At 40.3% G+C, this 18926-nt stretch overlaps 1 protein-coding gene across 1 annotated transcript in view; it reads left to right on the top strand.

Moving 5' to 3' along the window:
• SDC2 (syndecan 2) overlaps positions 1-17013 on the top strand; it is a 17696-nt gene extending 683 nt beyond the window's left edge. Inside the window, exons 2-5 of the mRNA XM_009324443.1 lie at positions 4502-4613; positions 12429-12562; positions 13372-13507; positions 14768-17013. Coding sequence (XP_009322718.1) covers positions 4502-4613; positions 12429-12562; positions 13372-13507; positions 14768-14931 — 546 coding nt within the window. The 3' untranslated portion in view covers positions 14932-17013. The remainder of the gene's footprint in view (positions 1-4501; positions 4614-12428; positions 12563-13371; positions 13508-14767) is intronic.
• The last annotated feature ends 1913 nt before the right edge of the window (positions 17014-18926 follow it).

Here is an 18926-nt window from a genome sequence, read left to right as displayed (position 1 = left end):
TGAGTTGCAAACAGCCACGGTAGCCATGGTAGACATCACTTCTTCACTGCTCCTCACACCAGCTTTCTTGGCTTCATCCACGTGGCATAAAAGTCTTTAATGTCTTCTTAGTCCTAAACCATCCCCATGCAATGGGAGGGCTGACTGTAACAGCAGCACTGGAAAAGGGAATGGCTGTTGCAGGGCACTTGGTGCTTTTTTTTTAAATGAAGCGCACCATCCTTTCCCAACCCTCCTATTGTCTGGAGATTGTTTTCAAGTTTCTGCCATTGTAATTTTGATGAATAATTTATGCCTTTCATGAGATGATGAGTCAGAAAAAGTTTTTTTTGCTTTGTTTCCTCTCTCATTTAGTGTCAGAATGAGAGCTTTTTTTATTAAATATATCCTGGATGATCTAAATTTATTAAATTGCAAATCATTAAAAATGTAAGCTTTAGTAAAATAAAGAGTTAGAGATTTCAAATTCAACATATAAGTGGTATGGAGTATCTTTTATCTAGTACTTAATGGGTGCTAATCTACACTACATCCATGAGATTTAGATTTATGCCAGTGTAGTCAATAACCAGACAGGAATCAGTGATCGTTGGCATGTAGCATGTGAAGTATTTAGGTCACAGGATTTTGCAGCATTATATTCTTGGAATAAAAATGTAAGTGGGATAACAATGATGGACGAGAATGCAATCTCTGTCAAGAGGTAACGAGCAGTTTTTGTGGCTTCAGGGCCAGATTAAAGGACTGATAACAGAGACATCTTTGCCTGGTGTTCCTGCCGTTTTAATAGATCTGAAAATAAGGCTGTTACATAAAAGTGACATGAGGGCCCTCATTTCAATTGTTAGCCATAGGAAATAATCCCTTAAATATTTGGCCTTCATAATAACTAAAAATAGATTTATGGAGTTAGAATTTGCAAACTTTTTTATTTTTTCCTCCTAAGCGTATTAAAGTGCTAGTACAGACCTTTCTCTGTCCAAGCCTACTGACACAGACTTGTTTTTCCAACTTATCTTTTGTGAACTCCCTGGAAGTAGTCCACGGGCCCCCATGGGTTCCCAGTTGACAAGCGAAAAAACATTTCTAGAGCAAATATTAAATCAAATTTATTTTTACATAGCATAAAATTGCAAAGCGTGGCTTCAGTGCTTGATACTCACTTAAGCACCATGAAGTATTCTTTTATTTTCATTAACCACCTCTCATTTTTCTAAGCTTAATCTTCATAGAATTATTATTTTAAATGCTGTGCATTTTTGTTAACTGTTGAGCTTTTCTTTTTATTCTTAACCTTAAGGCAGTTTTCATTCCAAGTGGACTAAGGCAGCTACATGCTTCTGAGCAACTGGGAAAAGCGGTGCAAGCTGTGGGTGTAGAGGGGCTGCCCCTACCCCAAGTCTACTAGCCAGCTTGCAAAGAGACTCGGTTTGGGGACAGTGCAGTGCATTTGTCTGATGCAAATGCCCAGGATTTTTAAGCCAGGGTATGCTTCTTTATGCCTTTGGTTTGAGAGGGTGCTTGTGTCCTGCCCAAGTTCTACTAAAGGAGAATCATTTGTACTGGAAGCAAGCTGAAGCAAGAGGCTCTGGCCAGAGAAGCTGCAGAGCATCTTCCTCAGATGGAGCTTGATGTCTGATCTGAATGCATTTGGGGTTCACTGTACCCTATATTTCTCCCTATAGTAAATATTGTACTGGATCTATAAGACTGTGGGGAATAGTTTTCTCATTCCGATGGAGTTGTGCCGTCCACAATACTAGGTATTAAATAATGTTTCACATTGTATCCTTTGCATGCCCAGAATAAAATACAGTGGATGCTCAAATTGCTCCTGAAAGCTACCCAGGCTTTTCTTCCATTTCTGTTCCTCTGTTTTCAGCTGGTTTAAATCTTGAGAACATCTCAGCATAGCTAGAAATGAAAACTTTTGGCAGCTGAAAAGCCATAATTCATTGAAAGAAAGGGAATGAATATGATGGTGGGGAGCCTGGCTGACCAGGCGGTTGTAGCTTGGGCTGGATTGGGTTAGCTGCTCAGCTGTCTTACAAAAACTGAATCTTTAGAAGAACTGTCAGGGATCATTTCTGTCTTCTCTGACTCCTGTGAGGCTGGAAAGAGCAAAAAAAAAAAGGGTTGTTTGTTTTGGAGGGGGGCATTGGTTTTGGTTTTTTGTTTGGTTTTTGAATTCTACTAAGTTTGCTTCTAATATAGACAGAAGTGGGAAATGTCCTAGGGAATAAATTGATTGGTAAGTTCATATTTTTATTCAACACTAAAAATTCTGGGCACGGATGTGTGATGCTTCTGTTCTCATGCAGACTAATTTTCATTCACTAACATTTGCAAACTCGGGCTGTTTCTCAGCTGTTGTCAAATGCCAGTGACAATTCCCATTGTTAGGAAATTTCTCCAGGTAAGTCTCCAATGTTTTTCCCAGCATGGCATTGGATAATATTTACTACCTCTGATACCTTTTGAATACTGTATGCCTTTTCTATGCTCGTGGGCAGCCACCTGCATTTCCTTTTAAATATGTTTTGTTTTTTCCTTCCTGATATTGAGGAGTGGGCTGTTTTGTACCACGATTGTGGCTGAAAGTAAAATGGGGTGAAGTGGCTTGGTCCATTGTGGCAGCCTGATCAACAGCAGGATATTTGTCCCGTGACAGGGAGTTGTTTTCCTATACGGAAACAGTCTCAGCTGCATCTTAATTACAATACCACCTATACACCTACTGAGCCACTTAATTCCTTTAAAAGATGTCTCCAAAGGAAGGCCTGAAGTCATTTGATGGTGACCACATATCGTTTTGAATTTCTGCTTTGGATTGCAGCCAGTTCCAGGCAGACCGTGTGAACTAGCAGCAGCAGATGAGAGCAGGCCTTTTCTAAACCTGTCTTAAAAACAGGGCTTTTTTTTCCCCACGTGTCCCACAGGTAAAAGCTACCATAGCAAGAGTAGACTTTGACCAAGTATCATGTTGATTTTCTTTTCTCTTCTTCTTCTCTGTTTTAGTTCAGAGCTGTTCAGAGAAGTGTCAGGTACCCCCAGTGCAAAGGTCTTTTACTCTGAAATGCTCTAGTAATCAGGATGGCCTTTCTGCTTTCCGTGAAGAATATTTTTTTTTTATTTTAGATCAAACTGAAGACTGGTTTTCTGCTGTGAAAAAGCTTAGAAGGCTGGAACAGGAATCCATTGCCAAAAGCCTCCTAAAAAAAAAAAAGTCACAAATGTCTTCGACAATATTTTATAGACCTCTGGGAAAAAATCTACCTCAGAAAGTTAGATGTGGGTCTTTGCATACAGGAGTTACCCCTTTCACAGTTTGGTACCCCTTTGGGAAAGCTACAGTGAATGTTGTATAGAATAAAATGGGCAGTCAACGCCGTGCAGTAAAAAGTAAGGTGGAAACCCTTGGGACTCAGAGCAGCAGGTTTGGGCAATTACATGAGATAAAGAAAAGACTCAATTTGGTATAGTATTGCTTTTTGACTTAAAACTCCATTTGCAACTGTCATACTTTTTTCAACAAGTCGTGGCAAATGTGTGTTCACAGAAATGCTGGTAAAAGTAATAGTAGTAATAGCGGCAGGTACCTTCTCAGTCATCAGAGATACGTGGCTCCTGTAAGGAAGTTTATGCTCTGTTGAGAAAGCGCAAGCTGCTGTGGAGGAAGGCAATTTCTAGTCTTTCAAAGCCTGAATTGTCAATCTAAAAGGATGACTGATACCTTGTTCTATTACCAGCTCATTTTAGCAGAATCTCTCTTTAGTGGGGAAATACTTGCAGACATAAAAATGTGGTGAAAGTCACAAGAAGCCAACTTTTTAGCCTGTTGAAGCTACAGCTAAATTTTAGGAGAGATGTGTTCATTTAGGAATTGGAGCATCGTGCCTGACCAGAATTTTGGAGATGTGCTGTCTGATCCAGCTGGAAATGTCATAATCCTTAATCAACAGCACTGTCTTGGAAACATTTGTATTCTGTAGTCCCAGTTCTTCATTCTAACTTGTAAAGAGTTTCGTGAGGTTTGGCTCGATGTACATCTGAGACGGTTTTTGATATGTGGTCTTGTTGCTTCCCATTTGAGATCAAATGACAGACTTCACGTGACAGCCTATAGATGTGTATATTTGAGATCTTGATGGAGGGCTTTGATCCTGGGATTTGCTTCTTTGTTGTTACAGAAGCTCTGCAGAGTATATTGCAAATCCTATTTATTCATTCATGCATGTAATGAGATGAAGCGTGTTTTGAAGGGGGCTTGCTTCCTAAAGATTGGGTGGTTTCTTAGTTTTCATTGTGCAGCCTTGGATTTTTTTTTTATACTATAATTTTACAAATTTCTTTAACATCTTAGATTAATGTGTTGCATAAACTGAAAGTATGAACTGTTCAGTGTGCCATCATGAACTTCGGAAATGGGAGCGAAGATTAGGAGACTTCTACGCTGGAGAACTGTTATCTTTTTAACCATTCCCTCTTATCTGTTTTCCAGAGAGCAGATTTGACCTCTGATAAAGATTTATACCTTGACAACAGCTCTGTTGAAGAAGCATCAGGCGTCTATCCAATTGATGATGATGATTATTCTTCTGGGTCAGGTTCAGGTGAGACAACATGTCACAATTTGATTTTAAAAAGTGTAAGAAGTAATGCAATTATTTGAGGAAAAGTTGTGCAGTTTTCCTGTATAAGGTGGAGATGATACTTTCAGTGAGTACCATGAGTGCTTGACTCTCTATTTAGAGAGGACTGAGCATCCCTGCGGGCTGGGTTTTAAATATTAACTTTCTGCTATTTTCTCTTACTCCTTAGTTGCATCATTTCACTGTGGTATTTTCTCTCTTCTGTCCCTCTGGTTTCTGTGTAGATCTCTCTGGAGTTTAGAAATAAGGATTAGAGAAGGCTTAGTTTTCCCATAGCATAATGCTAATTTAGTAGTCTGTAAGAAAACATAGCAGCAGCAAACTTGTTTTCTCTTATATGCATTCAGGTTGACGTAAACATTGTGTCCACTTCTTTTTTTTTTGTTGTTCTTTTAAATTTGGAAGTCTAGATACTGCCAAAACCATGACAGTTTTCTCTGAGGTAATTACATCCATATAGTGAATAAAGAAAACATACTGAGTTCTCAGACTTAAACACTCATTAGAGGCATGTAGCTAGCCCATCATTTTTGAAAAAACTGTCAGTGAAACCTCATTACTCATTTCTCTTAGAAAGCCTCTTTGTGGAGTGTCTTCTAGGCTAGCTGGGAGGCTCCAGCCATTAAAAGTTAAGTGCAGGATTTTATGGTAGTTCTGGAAGAGAAATTTCCTTATTGTTGTGAGCATTTGCTGACCTGTTGTGGAAATCCCATTTATTTTCCAAGTGTGTTACTCATTTGTTTATTATTGCACTTTTTGTAATCTGTCATTTGGTGTTTATATATACTTGTGAATTTTTAAAGGGTGAGCCCTTCTTGTAGCACCTTGTCTTTGTTACCTTGTAAGCCACAGCTGAGATTTTTTCGGATGGGTTTTTGGTTTTTCTTTCTTTTGGAGGTTCAAAGATACGTTAAAATGAAGTTTGCAGAGGTCTGATTGTACTGCCAGGCAAATCCAGGCCCATCAGTCATTGGCACCTGGGTAACACCCTGCATTTTGGGCGTCCTCCACGGGGGGGTTTGACATTCCAATGTGATCACAGGCTTAATTGGACATCCTTGCTGTAGACTTCTTTGAGGGGAAATTTAATATTTCATTTGAAAAAAAAAAATTAACAAGTCAGTGATTTTATCCAGTTTCCAGGACTGTCTAAGGAAAAGTCTTATCCCTGAAAAAATTGCCCTTTCAGTCAGCATCCCATTCTGTCGGGCCTTCAGATGCTGGTGACTTTGCAAGCTTCAGGAAAGGAGATAGGTTGACAATAAATAGCGGTATGGAGAATGGTCTGTTTTAGTTTTATTTCATCTTTCTGTGGAGTTTGGCTTTTTCTAATATGGATGATTCAAAACGCAGCCCTGCTTTTGAAGTGGAAAAGACCATACAAGAACTGGCTTCAAATTTTATTAACCCATCTCAGTGGTAAAGGCGGAGCCAGAAGGACAGAAAGTACCTCTAGACTTCACCAACAGTAACACCTTGGCTTTCTCTTCTCTCTTTTCCTGTGCTCAGCCTTGAGCCCTGGGTGAAAGACGGAGTACATAACACACACTCATGCTACCTCTGGCAATCTCTTTCTTTCCTACAAGAAAGCAGGAAAAGTCTCATTGTAGACTGAGACTAGCTGGATGCCCCTCCAGAGAGCTCATGTGACAGTACCAAAATCTAATTCTTTTGAACAAAGGAAGAAGTCTAAGTTCAAATAATGTTCTAAGCAATCTGTGAGCCCAGTTTTATTCACTTAAGAAAAAAATCTCAAGAGGGAAGCAAATTAGCATCCTCTCCGCCCTGCTCATCCTATACTTACTGCTGTCTCCATTTTATGAAGTAGAAAGTGTCCTGCAGACATACCAATGATCAATTTTCCTCACATTATGTTGAATATGTCTCTTTTTCCTTGATACTCAGTGATGTAGTGTTCCTAGCAGGGAGAGCCTTCCCACCTAAGAGTGGTTTTTTTGCTATGTAATTCCACTCCAAGCAAACAGATCCAAGATGACAACATGCTGACTCCTTTCCTTGGTATGAAAATTGTTAGCTGCCACCAGGCCTATGGAGATAAACAGGAATTGTCAGCACCACCATTAATGCCCTTGCAGGTCTGCAAGCAGCATTAACATGGACAAATGTCACTATAAGCATGACACATTTCAAACTAGAAATTGGCTGAGGGCTTTTTATAAGGAGAAAAAAAGGTAATGGTGGTCTTTTTTTTTTTCCTTTCCTTTCATAGCCTCTTTAGTCTTCATGTACGTTCAGCTACTGATGTTCATCCGCCCAAGTGTTCAGTCCGAATCCTTTGGTCAACAGTTTCTGAAGGGGCCATGCCTGCTTCCTGATTGTCCTGTGTCAATATCAGAAAGTCCGTAGTGAATTCATTAGTCCATTGTTTCCTTCTTGCAGTCTCCATCTCTGAGGAGATGCCTCAGTCTGTCATCACCCTTTTTAGTGTGGGTGTTTGTGTATCGCATAATAATAAAAGAGTAAATATAAGTTTTCTGGCCTATATACAACTTGAAATGCTTTTATAACTACCGTTGCTTTTTCTTCTGGCATAAAAGATCTTAACTGAGCCCTGTTCTTGCAGGTACCTGGAAGTAGCTGCTGAGCAGCATGACTACCCTTACGTTAAGGAAAGCCACCATCTCAATCAGATTTATCTACATGTTCTTTGGAAAACTGTCTGATTTCTTGTGTCTTCTCTTAAGTTACTCCTGGTAGACAAGTCTATGCAATATATATCAGAATCTAATGCAGGTTTTCCTTCCCCTTCTTCTCTTCCCCCAATGTAGTATTTCTCAGTCAATAGCTGGAGTTGAGAAGGTTAGCTCAGGATGAACTAGGTCTAGACTGACATTGTGACTGGGGACTGTTCTTGGAGGAAAGGTATGGTGGTGGGGCTGGAGCTCCTCCAAGAAACACGAGAGCAGATCTGCTTTGGCTCTTGACCTAACGGGAAGCTGAAGTTACGCTCCAAGGCTGGAAGGCAGTTCAGGAGTCCAGTGGCAGTGTGGCGTGGGGCTGGGTGACTGGCGGTGGCTGGGCTGGGGGGCCATGGTTCTAGGTGGGGGAGGCACAGGCGCTCTCTCAGGTGCTGAACAGGAGCTGGCACAGGGGCCATGGCTGACGCTGGATGCTCCTGGCCCCGCTGGCAGTGTGCCCGGCAGGCATCCCAGGTGGGGCGACACACCCTCTCCTGGTGTGCGTCCCCTCCCGTGGTGCAGACAGCACAGCAAGTATTCATTTTTCTACTTCCTAAGGTCCCATTCATATGTGCCTTTCAGATTGGCTTGGAGCAAGAGATTCTTCTGTCTACCTGCCCCAAGCATGCTTCATGACATTAATTGCCTGGTTCTCCAGGTCCTTTAATGTAAAAACCTGCTGTGATACTGTTTGAAAGTGTGTTTTTGTTGTGCTGGACAGAATCTTCAGTATACTTCAGTATAGTTAGGACTCTTCCTTCTATTTTCTTCAAGTTTTGTTGGGTTTTTTCCCGTCCTCAGGTGAGAATTATCAGAGACACAACATCCTTGCGCTGTCCCCATTTATTTCAGCTGCAGTTCCCTGATAGGGCACTAGTATTACGTTTACGGTGTCATCTCTGGTTGCCTAACGCTGTGTTGCTTAAGGGTTGTGTTGGGGGCTTTTCATGTGAATGGGGGTGAGATAAGCTAGCTAAAAATTTGTCATTCTAGTACGTGCCACATTGATGACAGAGATGGAAGGTGTGAAAAAGATGGTGGGTATGTCTGTGCCCGCCTTATGACAAGTTTGCTTGTGGTTGTAGTACTCCCAGAGTGCGATGTGCAACAGCCAACAAACATGATGACAAAAGATAGGGTGAAATGATTGGATTTGTTTGGTAGGAAGGGTTAATCACTGGCTGCTTTGCAAGTAAGAGTGCTAACTACTGCAGGCTTTTTGTAGTATACAATGATTTAAGCTGACACAGTTTTGATTTCCTGACAAGTTTCCTGAAGCACCAAGAGTGTGAAAGAGCATTTGCGTTCCCGTCATCCAAGGGGCAACTAATAGGCACATCAGTGAGGGCTATGTTAGGTATGTCCGATACTACAGCACAATTTAGAGCTATTTTGACCACTATGAAGACAGCAGTTGGGCATCCTGAAGAAGTTGCAGTGGATAAAAAACCGCGTGTGATCATCGAGACCTCTCAACTCTTTACCACAGAGATGGCTATGGGTTTAGTTACTGCAGGGTTTTTGCGATGCCCTCACTAAGGGGGCAGTATCTATTTGTAGAGGGACTCAAGGCAGTTGATACCCAGCACTGTCACCCAAGCTGGCCAAATCAGAAACCATCTAAAGAGACAGTGATACTTTCAAGAGGAAGAAGTAAGCTCTTATACTCCAACCATTTCACAGTATTCCTCTTAACAACCTAGTTGGAAATTATGCTCATTACACTCTGTAGGTTTTTTCTTTCCAATTCTATTTGGATTCAGGGAACGGGGTGGTTCTCTTTTTTTTTGCCTTTTAGGGAACGCAATACTTTGTAAAATGCTATTGCTATGTTCTGGAGAGCATTAGAGAGGTTTTTTTGATCCCTCAGTCCTATTTATGGGTAATTCTGAGAATACTACTGTCAGTTTAGCAAGGGAAATGCCTTCCCCTTGTTTAGACCTCCTCCGTGCCAAGCAGAGACCTGTCTAGATAAAGCTAATTAGAAAGCAGGAACCATGGGGATGTGTCTGAGCCGGTACCTGAGTCAAGCCTAAATGATAGGTACCCCGATGTTTTTGGGATTGTCAGGATTCCCCTGAGGCCGTACAGAAGAGGAGTTGGGTACCTTTGGTACAAATCTAGTGACTAGTCCAGGAGTTAGATTAGTCACCCGTTTGTTGAGGGACCGGAGATCTGCATCCTCCGTAGCCAGAGAGGTTCAGACCTGTAATGCTCACCATTTTATCTGGCAGACACAACTATTGCCTGAAGCGAAGGTGGCATTTAAGGATTTGGAGGAGCAGTTGTGATTAAATGGAACTGATCATTTCATAAAAAGAAGAAAATAAAAGTTCTGTACTATCAAAGTGTGTTTTATCAGATCTCTAATCTGATCATCAATTTTAATTTCCTTGACTGTGAAAGTCTTGTGTAATTTGGAGGAACTTTGGAAGGTGAAGCAGGCGGAGCTATCCATTGGGCCCTTATTTCTCAAAAGAAAACTCTTGAGGCAAAACCATAAAAATTTTCCTGTTGGATGCCTTTCCTCACCTCTGCTTTGAAGCAGGATGTTGGTTTTTTGATCTTTGAGTAGCATTTCAGGAAAATACCCAATTCTTGTTGTGAGGTCTTTATTCTAGAGGTTGCCCTGTAATTTTGGTGTCTCTGAAGGTTTTTCCAGTATTATTCCGTGCCGGTAGCTTTAATGCAGTAATTTTTTTAATTATTCCAAATTTTCTTTTCTACAGTACAGAAGTTGTTTTAATTATTGTCTTGTTAATACCCTTCCTTTCAATGCAAAATTCTTGATCGTGAGTTCAAAACTTTGTTATTGCGCTTGTATTTTCAGCCTGTTTTCTTTCTCTACAAAAAATAAGATAAAAAGTCAGTTTGGAATGAGTGAGTCATACTATTCTGTTGTAAGAGGATATATTTTTATTTGTTAGGAATTACTCTTACTCACATTTGCTGGATTTATTACCCAATAGTTACTTGGGTAACCGGTGTCTGTAATGAGCAGAACACATTGAGATTCCTAGGGAGTGGTCCAAGAATAGGTCGATTCTTTTCCTCTTTCAGGCCTTGCAATAATTTAGTCTTTTGTCTGTGTCTTTAAAAGTTCTGTACTATCAAAGTGTGTTTTATCAGATCTCTAATCTGATCATCAATTTTAATTTCCTTGACTGTGAAAGTCTTGTGTAATTTGGAGGAACTTTGGAAGGTGAAGCAGGCGGGGCTATCCATTGGGCCCTTATTTCTCAAAAGAAAACTCTTGAGGCAAAACCATAAAAATTTTCCTGTTGGATGCCTTTCCTCACCTCTGCTTTGAAGCAGGATGTTGTTTTTTTGATCTTTGAGTAGCATTTCAGGAAAATACCCAATTCTTGTTGTGAGGTCTTTATTCTAGAGGTTGCCCTGTAATTTTGGTGTCTCTGAAGGTTTTTCCAGTATTATTCCGTGCCGGTAGCTTTAATGCAGTAATTTTTTTAATTATTCCAAATTTTCTTTTCTACAGTACAGAAGTTGTTTTAATTATTGTCTTGTTAATACCCTTCCTTTCAATGCAAAATGTATATAATTCTTGATCGTGAGTTCAAAACTTTGTTATTGCGCTTGTATTTTCAGCCTGTTTTCTTTCTCTACAAAAAATAAGATAAAAAGTCAGTTTGGAATGAGTGAGTCATACTATTCTGTTGTAAGAGGATATATTTTTATTTGTTAGGAATTACTCTTACTCACATTTGCTGGATTTATTACCCAATAGTTACTTGGGTAACCGGTGTCTGTAATGAGCAGAACACATTGAGATTCCTAGGGAGTGGTCCAAGAATAGGTCGATTCTTTTCCTCTTTCAGGCCTTGCAATAATTTAGTCTTTTGTCTGTGTCTTCGTTCTTCCAGTATCACTAAAGGATATTTATTAGATGTGTCCATTACTTTATTCTGAAGGAGCCTTCGTACTCCAGCAGGGCTTTGAATGTGGAGGAAATTAAATTTAAGGTCATCTTTAGGGAGTTTTCTGTCCTTTTTATTTCAAAAGAAAAAGGCTTCTGGAGTTTAAAAACATGTGAATTCCTAGTGACTGAAACATAGAGTAATAGCAATCTTCCTGTAGATAGAAACTACTTGGTTTTTTATGTTTGAGGGTTTAACAGTTCTGCTGTAGAGGAGAGATTTTGTTGTTGAAGCGGTGTGTTACAGGGAAAAACTGTTCAGTTCATGTGGTTTAAGTAAAGTCTGGATAAAGAAGTTTATTGATTTATTTATGATATGCAATTAACTGACAATCATTGAACTATACTTTTGGTCTTATTATCAGCAATACAATAGATAACTACAATACCAGCCACTTAAAATATGGTAACATGCAACTACAAATTTCCAACCCCACTTCTGTAACTGATCCCAATGTGTGCCACACACACACGCAGATTTGTGTGCACACACCCCCTCCCCTCTTGCAGGCCATGGGGTGTGCAAGCTCCCCTCAGCTGGGTGTGCAGGACCTTCTGACCGCACACCCCCGCTGTGGGAGATGCAGGTGCCCCCAGCTCCGTGTGATCCCGGGGCCCTACCACCTCCTGCCACCTCCAGCAGTGCCCCTGTGGCGGCCACTGGAGAGCTGGAGGTGGCTGCTGGGAGGTGGGGGGTGGCACTGCCAAGCCCCAGCAGAGCCCCTGGTGCCACAGGGCCACGTCAGACAGGGTCACACCAGCCGTGACAGCTCCTGCTTCTATTACAGGGTTTCTCCCCCCGTTACAAGCGTTTATGCTTTTTTTATACTTCTTTTCAGGCTGGTTCCTTCTGTTTCAAAAATATCGTGGTAATTTCCTGGTTACTGCTTAATCTATGGGGTGGGATTAAGGGGAGCTGATGGCTCCCCTTCCTCTTTCATGGGATCACTTGGGGCCAATATCCCCCTGGCAGTTTGGGGCACACTGTTGGCACTCGCATCTTTATCTTAGCAGGCATTGTCATCTAGGCCATGGGCCTAGGGTGGGCTGCGCAAGCACCCCTACCTTCGTATCATAATAAAAAATGTAATTGGTCTGGAAGAATTTCACAGGTCAATGAAATGTCACTGGTTTTGTCTCCAGGTGCTGAAGAAGATGAGGATAGTGCAGTGATAACAACATCCAGAACACTTCCAAAGTTACCAACAACTAGTGATGCATCTAGGGCTGAGACCACCACGGTGAAAATGCAGACCAAGGTGCCTGCACAAACAAAGGTGCGTGGCTGGAGAGGAACACCGTTTAAAATGGTTCCACTGTACCCCACTGATAGCTTGATGTTAACTTTATTTGATTTATATGGATTAAAAAGCCCCCACAAACTTTACTTAATGCTACTGCAGCCTGGTAAATGAATGCAGAGCTGCCTAGTTTCATTCCTACTAGGAAGTCTGCATAGGGACATCTGGATTTCACATGAAAGAAGAGGGAGATGCAAAAAAGAATATCTCATTATACACAAGACAGTTTCTCATGATACCTTTGAGTCTGAGCAGTACTTTTTTTACATCTCTCAAAGTGTTATTTAAAAAATTCTACATGAAACTTCCCTTCTTAAAGGAGAATATTATGTGGTTGGGCTGTAGACTGAACACTTGCCAGGTTCCATTTAGTATTTCAGCATTTCTTTCTACCACCATCGGTAATATTGTCTAAGTTACCCTCAGAGGCGTTCTAAATACAACGTACCTGATGTGCTAATTTCAGAATTGTTATTTCATTCAGAGGCCGTTATTCTGATAAACACAGGCAATATTTAACAGCTGTTTGCTAAATATACTTTTGGGGGTTATAAACTTGTGGACAGTGTTTTTCATTCCGACATCGTGACGACAAATAGATCCAGTTACAATGTCTAGCACAGCTTTCTGCGGTCAAAAAGCTTCCCGTGTGTGGTGTTTGTGGGTATTGTGAAGTACACGCATGGAGCCACAGCTTCGCGGCTGCCCGTGACGGGCAGTGACTGTGCCGACTTGCGGTGCACCCTGTCTGTAAGCGATGCTCTGTTTTTCTTTTTGTGCCACAGTCACCTGAAGAAATCGATAAAGAGGAAGGGTCTGAGACGGATGCCAAGAAAAAGAGTGATGAGCCAGGGGACGACACGGACGTGTTCACTGAGAAGCATTCAGAAAACCTCTTCCAGAGAACAGAAGTTCTGGCAGGTGAGGTGTCATTTGCCAAGGTCCATCTCGCCAGAAATACCACAGAAAACAGAGGGGATCCATATCAAATAATGCAAATTCAGTGTTTTTGTTTTCTTGATAGATTCTTAAACACATTCATGGGGGTAGCCAGTGGTTGATTTGATGAGAATGAGATGGGCATCTTCTGGAGTTATTTAATAGTGAAGTCTTGCTAATTGATTTGACGCCTACAAGTTCAATACTGCCTGCTGAATATCTGGAGCTTCCACAGCTCGGAAAGACAGCTGCAATTTGGATTGATGTTTGCAGTGCAGAAATGTATTTGTCACCCATGATCCCGAGAGCACATCGCTGTCTGGTCCGTCTGGTGCAGATGGACACCGCCTGGGAGGAGCTCACGGCAGGGGTGGGTGGATGGGTGGATGGAGAGGGATAGATGAGCGCTGTCCTTAGGATATAGAGGGTCTGTTTCCATGCATAACCCAGGGAGAGGCAGGCTGGCCACCAGTGTTTTCACATGGCTTTCCCACATGTGAGGGGTTTTTTTGCATAAGAGCAGTGTTTACAGGTACACTTTTCCCTCATGTCCTTGGAGGGGGTGTTGGGAGCCATGAAGGTCACACAGTTTGGACCGCATCTTCCTCCGAGCAAAATGTGAAATAGCCTTAATATCCCCATCAGTGGAAGCATGCGGGTTTGCTCTTGAAGTCTAGTTGGAGTTGATACTTTCTACACACTCACAAGTACATGATGAATGTAATGTCTCTGTTCCTACAGCTCCATGAAATGTTTTCTCCTATTACTCATCAATAGGAAATTCATTTCAGAGTCAGAGTGAAAACTGATGGAGAAAAGGGAAAACCCACTTCTTAGCTAGTGTAACAAAATAGTTCTTAAATAAAGGCTGAAAACGTTAACTGTTGAAAAATGACTTTGAAAGAAACTTAAATGTTGTTATTATAAATGAAGACAACTTTATGCTCTGGCAGTATGGGTGGCTTTCTTAATTGAGGTTTTGGAAAATTTAATAACTTTTTTAGAACTGTGGGTTGTTGGATCACTCGTAGGTGGAACGTCCTTTTAAATGATGGCCTTCATAAACACAAACGGGCTTTCTGAGAATATATTTCAGGATACTAATATCAAGACAGTTGCATAATGGGAGCCCTTTTCTCTAATTTGAAAGTAATGGCAAACTCATTGTGTGAGATGAAAAAGAAACATGGTGCTAAACTTGTTTTTCCGGCATATTGTGAATCTCTGTTTCTTTGATTACAGCTGTTATTGCTGGCGGAGTTATCGGTTTTCTTTTTGCAATCTTCCTTATCCTGCTGCTGGTATATCGCATGAGAAAGAAGGACGAAGGCAGTTACGACCTTGGTGAACGTAAACCATCCTGTGCTGCCTATCAAAAGGCACCTACTAAGGAGTTTTATGCATAAAATTCCTATTTAGTGTCTCTATTTATGAGATCACTGAACTTTTTTAAATAAAGCTTTTGCATAGAATAATGAAGATCTTTTTTTTTTTTTTTCATTAAAGAGCCAATACGGCACCTTTATGATAAAAACCCATTGTATTTAAAACTTTTCATGTATTCCTTTAAAAAATGTAAAATTAAAACTTAACATTTGCAGTGTTCTGTGAATAACAGTGGCAAAGCATTATTTTATAAAACCATTGATGTTCACTGAATCATTTAAAAAACTTTATGCATAAATATAAAATAATGAAAATTATTGTTTTATCCTATGGTTCAATGAAAGTTGTTTAATTTTTGTCGGCATGTCTCAGATTGATCTTACAAGCTAGTTTTTATTTCATTAATTTATCTGTTTCAAAAAAATGCCTTTTTGTAGTTGTCATGGTGCAATTTGTCTTCAGATACTTCAGATAACAGTAACTTTTAGTGTAAATGTAATTTTTCAGCTATGTAAACTTTAACCTCCACTTTGTATAAATTTAAGTGTCAGGATATCAATTTTACACTTTGCATTGTTTCTCAGTGTACCTGTAGCTTCAGTGAGATTTGTAACAGCAAATTAATGTGTAAAATTGGATTATTACTACAAACTGTATAGTCGTATTCTTACTAAACAAATCTCCTGTAAGGAAGATTTGGAGTAAGCTACTGACAAACCTAAGCAAACCCAAAGACTCTAACAGTATTTTGAGAAGTTGCTGCAGATTTCTATGGCCACTGTATTTGTTAATTATTTGCAATTTGAAGGTACAAGTAGGGGTTTAAATTTTTGTTCTTTAAAAACGCATTTAAGTTGTAAACGTCTTTTAAAGCCTTTGAAGTGCCTATGATTACATGTAACTCGTCGCAGACTGGTGTTAATGAGTATATAACAGTAAAAGAAAATGTTGGTATTTTATAAGCACAGACAATTCTAATGGTAACTTTTGTAGTCTTACATGGATAGACATAATTGTAATTTGGGAACATAAACACTACTGAATAAATCATGTGGCCTAATACTGAGAATTCCATTGTGATATACTTTTATATGCTTTTCATTTTATGTCTACTTGCTTATGTTTTAATGTCACAGAGTACATTTAGTAGATCTTAAAAATCCAGACCCCCCAAAAAAAGGCTGTTGATCAGGCTGATCCTCGGACCAGATTTATCGCTGAGAAAAGTGGGAAAGTTTAAGTCTTGCATCTGGTGTATGAGTTATGAGTCATTCGACCTTTGCGTTATATTTAATGTCAGTTTTGACACAGACCTGTTCTTCCTGCAAATGTTGTTTTCCGTACTGTAAAATTCAAAGGAGTACCCGGTTTCATTTATTGTGTATATCAGTTTTTGATTTGTTGTTCTGGTTTGTTTTTTCCCCGTCCTTTTGGAGAATTTTGGCTTATTCTGCTCGGACTCCAGCAGAAGAGTTGAGACAAGTGGAATATCTTCGTAAGAGAAGAAAGAAATATTCCAAGTAGAAGAGAAAAGGCTCTGTTGCTTAGACCGCAGATAGGTGTTGGATAGAGGGGCACATGGAGAAGACGATAGTCTGCCTCCTTATATTATGCTTTGTAACAGACAAATGGCTTCGTCTTCTGCTCTGTTAACCTCCTCATTTTTTATTTTTGAGATTTCCAAAATATAGGTGTTCAGGACATCAAGCTGAACTGCTTCTCAGAAATGGCAATGTATTGTAAATAAGATCTGGTAGCTCTTCACATAAGAGTTGCGTAACTTGTATTTGTTGCTGTCCCAAGTTCAGTGGTCATTTAGGAACAAACGAATGCTATCCTGTGCTAAAATATTTAATATATTGCTTTTTAAATTACTTACTGGCAAGTTTTTCAAAGCCATACAAGTTCAACAAGTAAAAACAGGGTAAGAATTTAACAGGTATATCTTATTGTGCAATATTTAGTGAAATTCAATTAGTAAAATAACTGCTTGAAATAACTGTGCCAAGAAAAGAAAATTTCTGGCAAATGCTGTGCCACTGCTGTAAAAAAAAGCATTTGTTAAAGTGCCAAAATAAAGTCTTCCATGCCTAAACTAATACTTTATTTGTATAGTCTGACATCCAGTTTTTTGAAGACCACTTTGCTTAAGGTAGTAGATCTGAATTTTCTTTAAGGGTGCAACGAATATTGCTGTAAGTATAGCTGTAAATATTAAACACCAGATAAATTGTCTCCTCCTTCTTCATAAGCAAATTGATATTAAGAAGCTGTTTTCTTTTCATTTGTAAATATGTATACCTAATGCACAGGACACTTTATCCAACGCAGACATCTGTTGTAATGATGCAGGCTACCAAATATGCCTGTCGGGTTCCTCCTGCATCTGCTTACAAGCAGAAGCAACGGTAAAGTTTCAGCCCTATTTCACCACTCGCCTTTTTTTCCCCTACACATCCGTTATCCACTCTGTTATAGGCAGAAGAGGTTTAATGCTTCAGCTGTGTACACAGGCTTAAAGTATCGCAGTCCTCCCGCCCTCCCTAACAAAAACCTGAAACTTCTTCAACATGCAGTGGGCACCGCAGTAGCATTTATCATCTTGCGATCTCTTTGCCTTTCTCTTTTCGGTGCCGAACCATACTATTAGGGAAAAATTCTAGCAGAGCTATCATCTTGATTATAAACATCGGTTCAGTTTTCATCAGCCTGAAAACCAGGCTGATGCAGACGCCCGGCTTCCAGCAACGCTGCTCAGAAGAAGTGGGCAGCTGAATGCACGTCTCTTACACTGAGCCTTCCTAGCACGAGTCGGTCTTCGGTTTTGCTTCCCTTTTGTTCTCCCCTTCCTGGATGCGTTTCTAGCAATGCTCTGGCTACTCATGGATGTTGCTGGGCAGCTGGGAGTGCCGGTGCCAGGCTGCGGATGCTGCGCCACATGCCCGCAGCCAGCAGCGGCATCTGTACCTCTGGGATGGCTTTTCCTAAAGACCCTTGGCTCTTCTCCTGCTGTAGCAGCTCTGAAATTCCTCAGCAACCTGATCCGGTGCCTCCTTGTGATTGATAGGCTCTAGTGTTTATCAAAACGCCATTTTGCTTTGATCTAGTCCGGCTTATAAATGTTTGCTTCCTCTTGGATTCTTTGCAAATGAAGCCTAATGCAAGTAATGTAAAGCTTATGTTAAAAGTAGTCTCTCGCCTTTGCTTTATTTGTGGAAAAATAACTTCAGGAGTTGAGTTCCTTGTTCCTCTGCTTGCCAGTTTTAAAAGTGAATTGTAGCTCATGTTTACAGGCTGCGTTGCTAGATTTTTCTTCACTTTGAGCATTGCACTTCATTGAAATAGGATAAATTAAAACCAAAATTGTCCTAACAAGAGAATAGCATATTTGTAACTTTGGCTAGTTGTTGCTCTTTTTTTCCCTTGGAGCTGTGTTTTGAAATGATAGTGGAGTGCAGTCCTAAATGGCAGATACTATTTTTAAGCAACATAGGGAATACAGGAAACTTTTGTAAGGAAAGGAATATCCAGATGAACGTTAAACAAAAACTATTGGTGTGAGGGAAATGATGATAGCATGCTTAGTATTACATTCTTTGTTCACGTTAGCAAACAAGGAGAAGGGGAAAAGGAATCTGAGGGGAAAAAAGATCTCGAAGGAAACTATTTTTACAGATGGAAATAATACAGCATTTTTTTTTAAACTTGCAATCAGTTATATTTGTTACTTAGCACTTGCTTAATCAGACTGGCATAATTTCCTTTAAGGAATTTGCAATATTACTGTCCATTTTTAATGAGCTTTAATACTAGTTTTGTTACATTTACGCTCTTGCCTGTGTATGGCAGAGCTCTGAACCTTGGTGTGAAAACTCCGTGCTGTGAACTTTTAAAGCATTGCCTCTCCAAAACTTCCTTTAGGTTGAGGAAGCACGACTTTGCCGTACAGTTTGTCTGAGAGAAGATACAGCAAGTGTCCCCCTCCCTGGCACATCTTTCGGTCCTGGGGTGGTTC

The sequence above is a fragment of the Pygoscelis adeliae genome, unplaced genomic scaffold, assembly GCF_000699105.1.
Source record: "Pygoscelis adeliae isolate BGI_AS28 unplaced genomic scaffold, ASM69910v1 Scaffold145, whole genome shotgun sequence".
In the NCBI taxonomy this organism is placed as follows: domain Eukaryota; kingdom Metazoa; phylum Chordata; class Aves; order Sphenisciformes; family Spheniscidae; genus Pygoscelis; species Pygoscelis adeliae.
The sequence above is the reverse complement of the archived record's forward strand: the minus strand, read 5'-3'. Positions and strand labels throughout refer to the sequence as shown.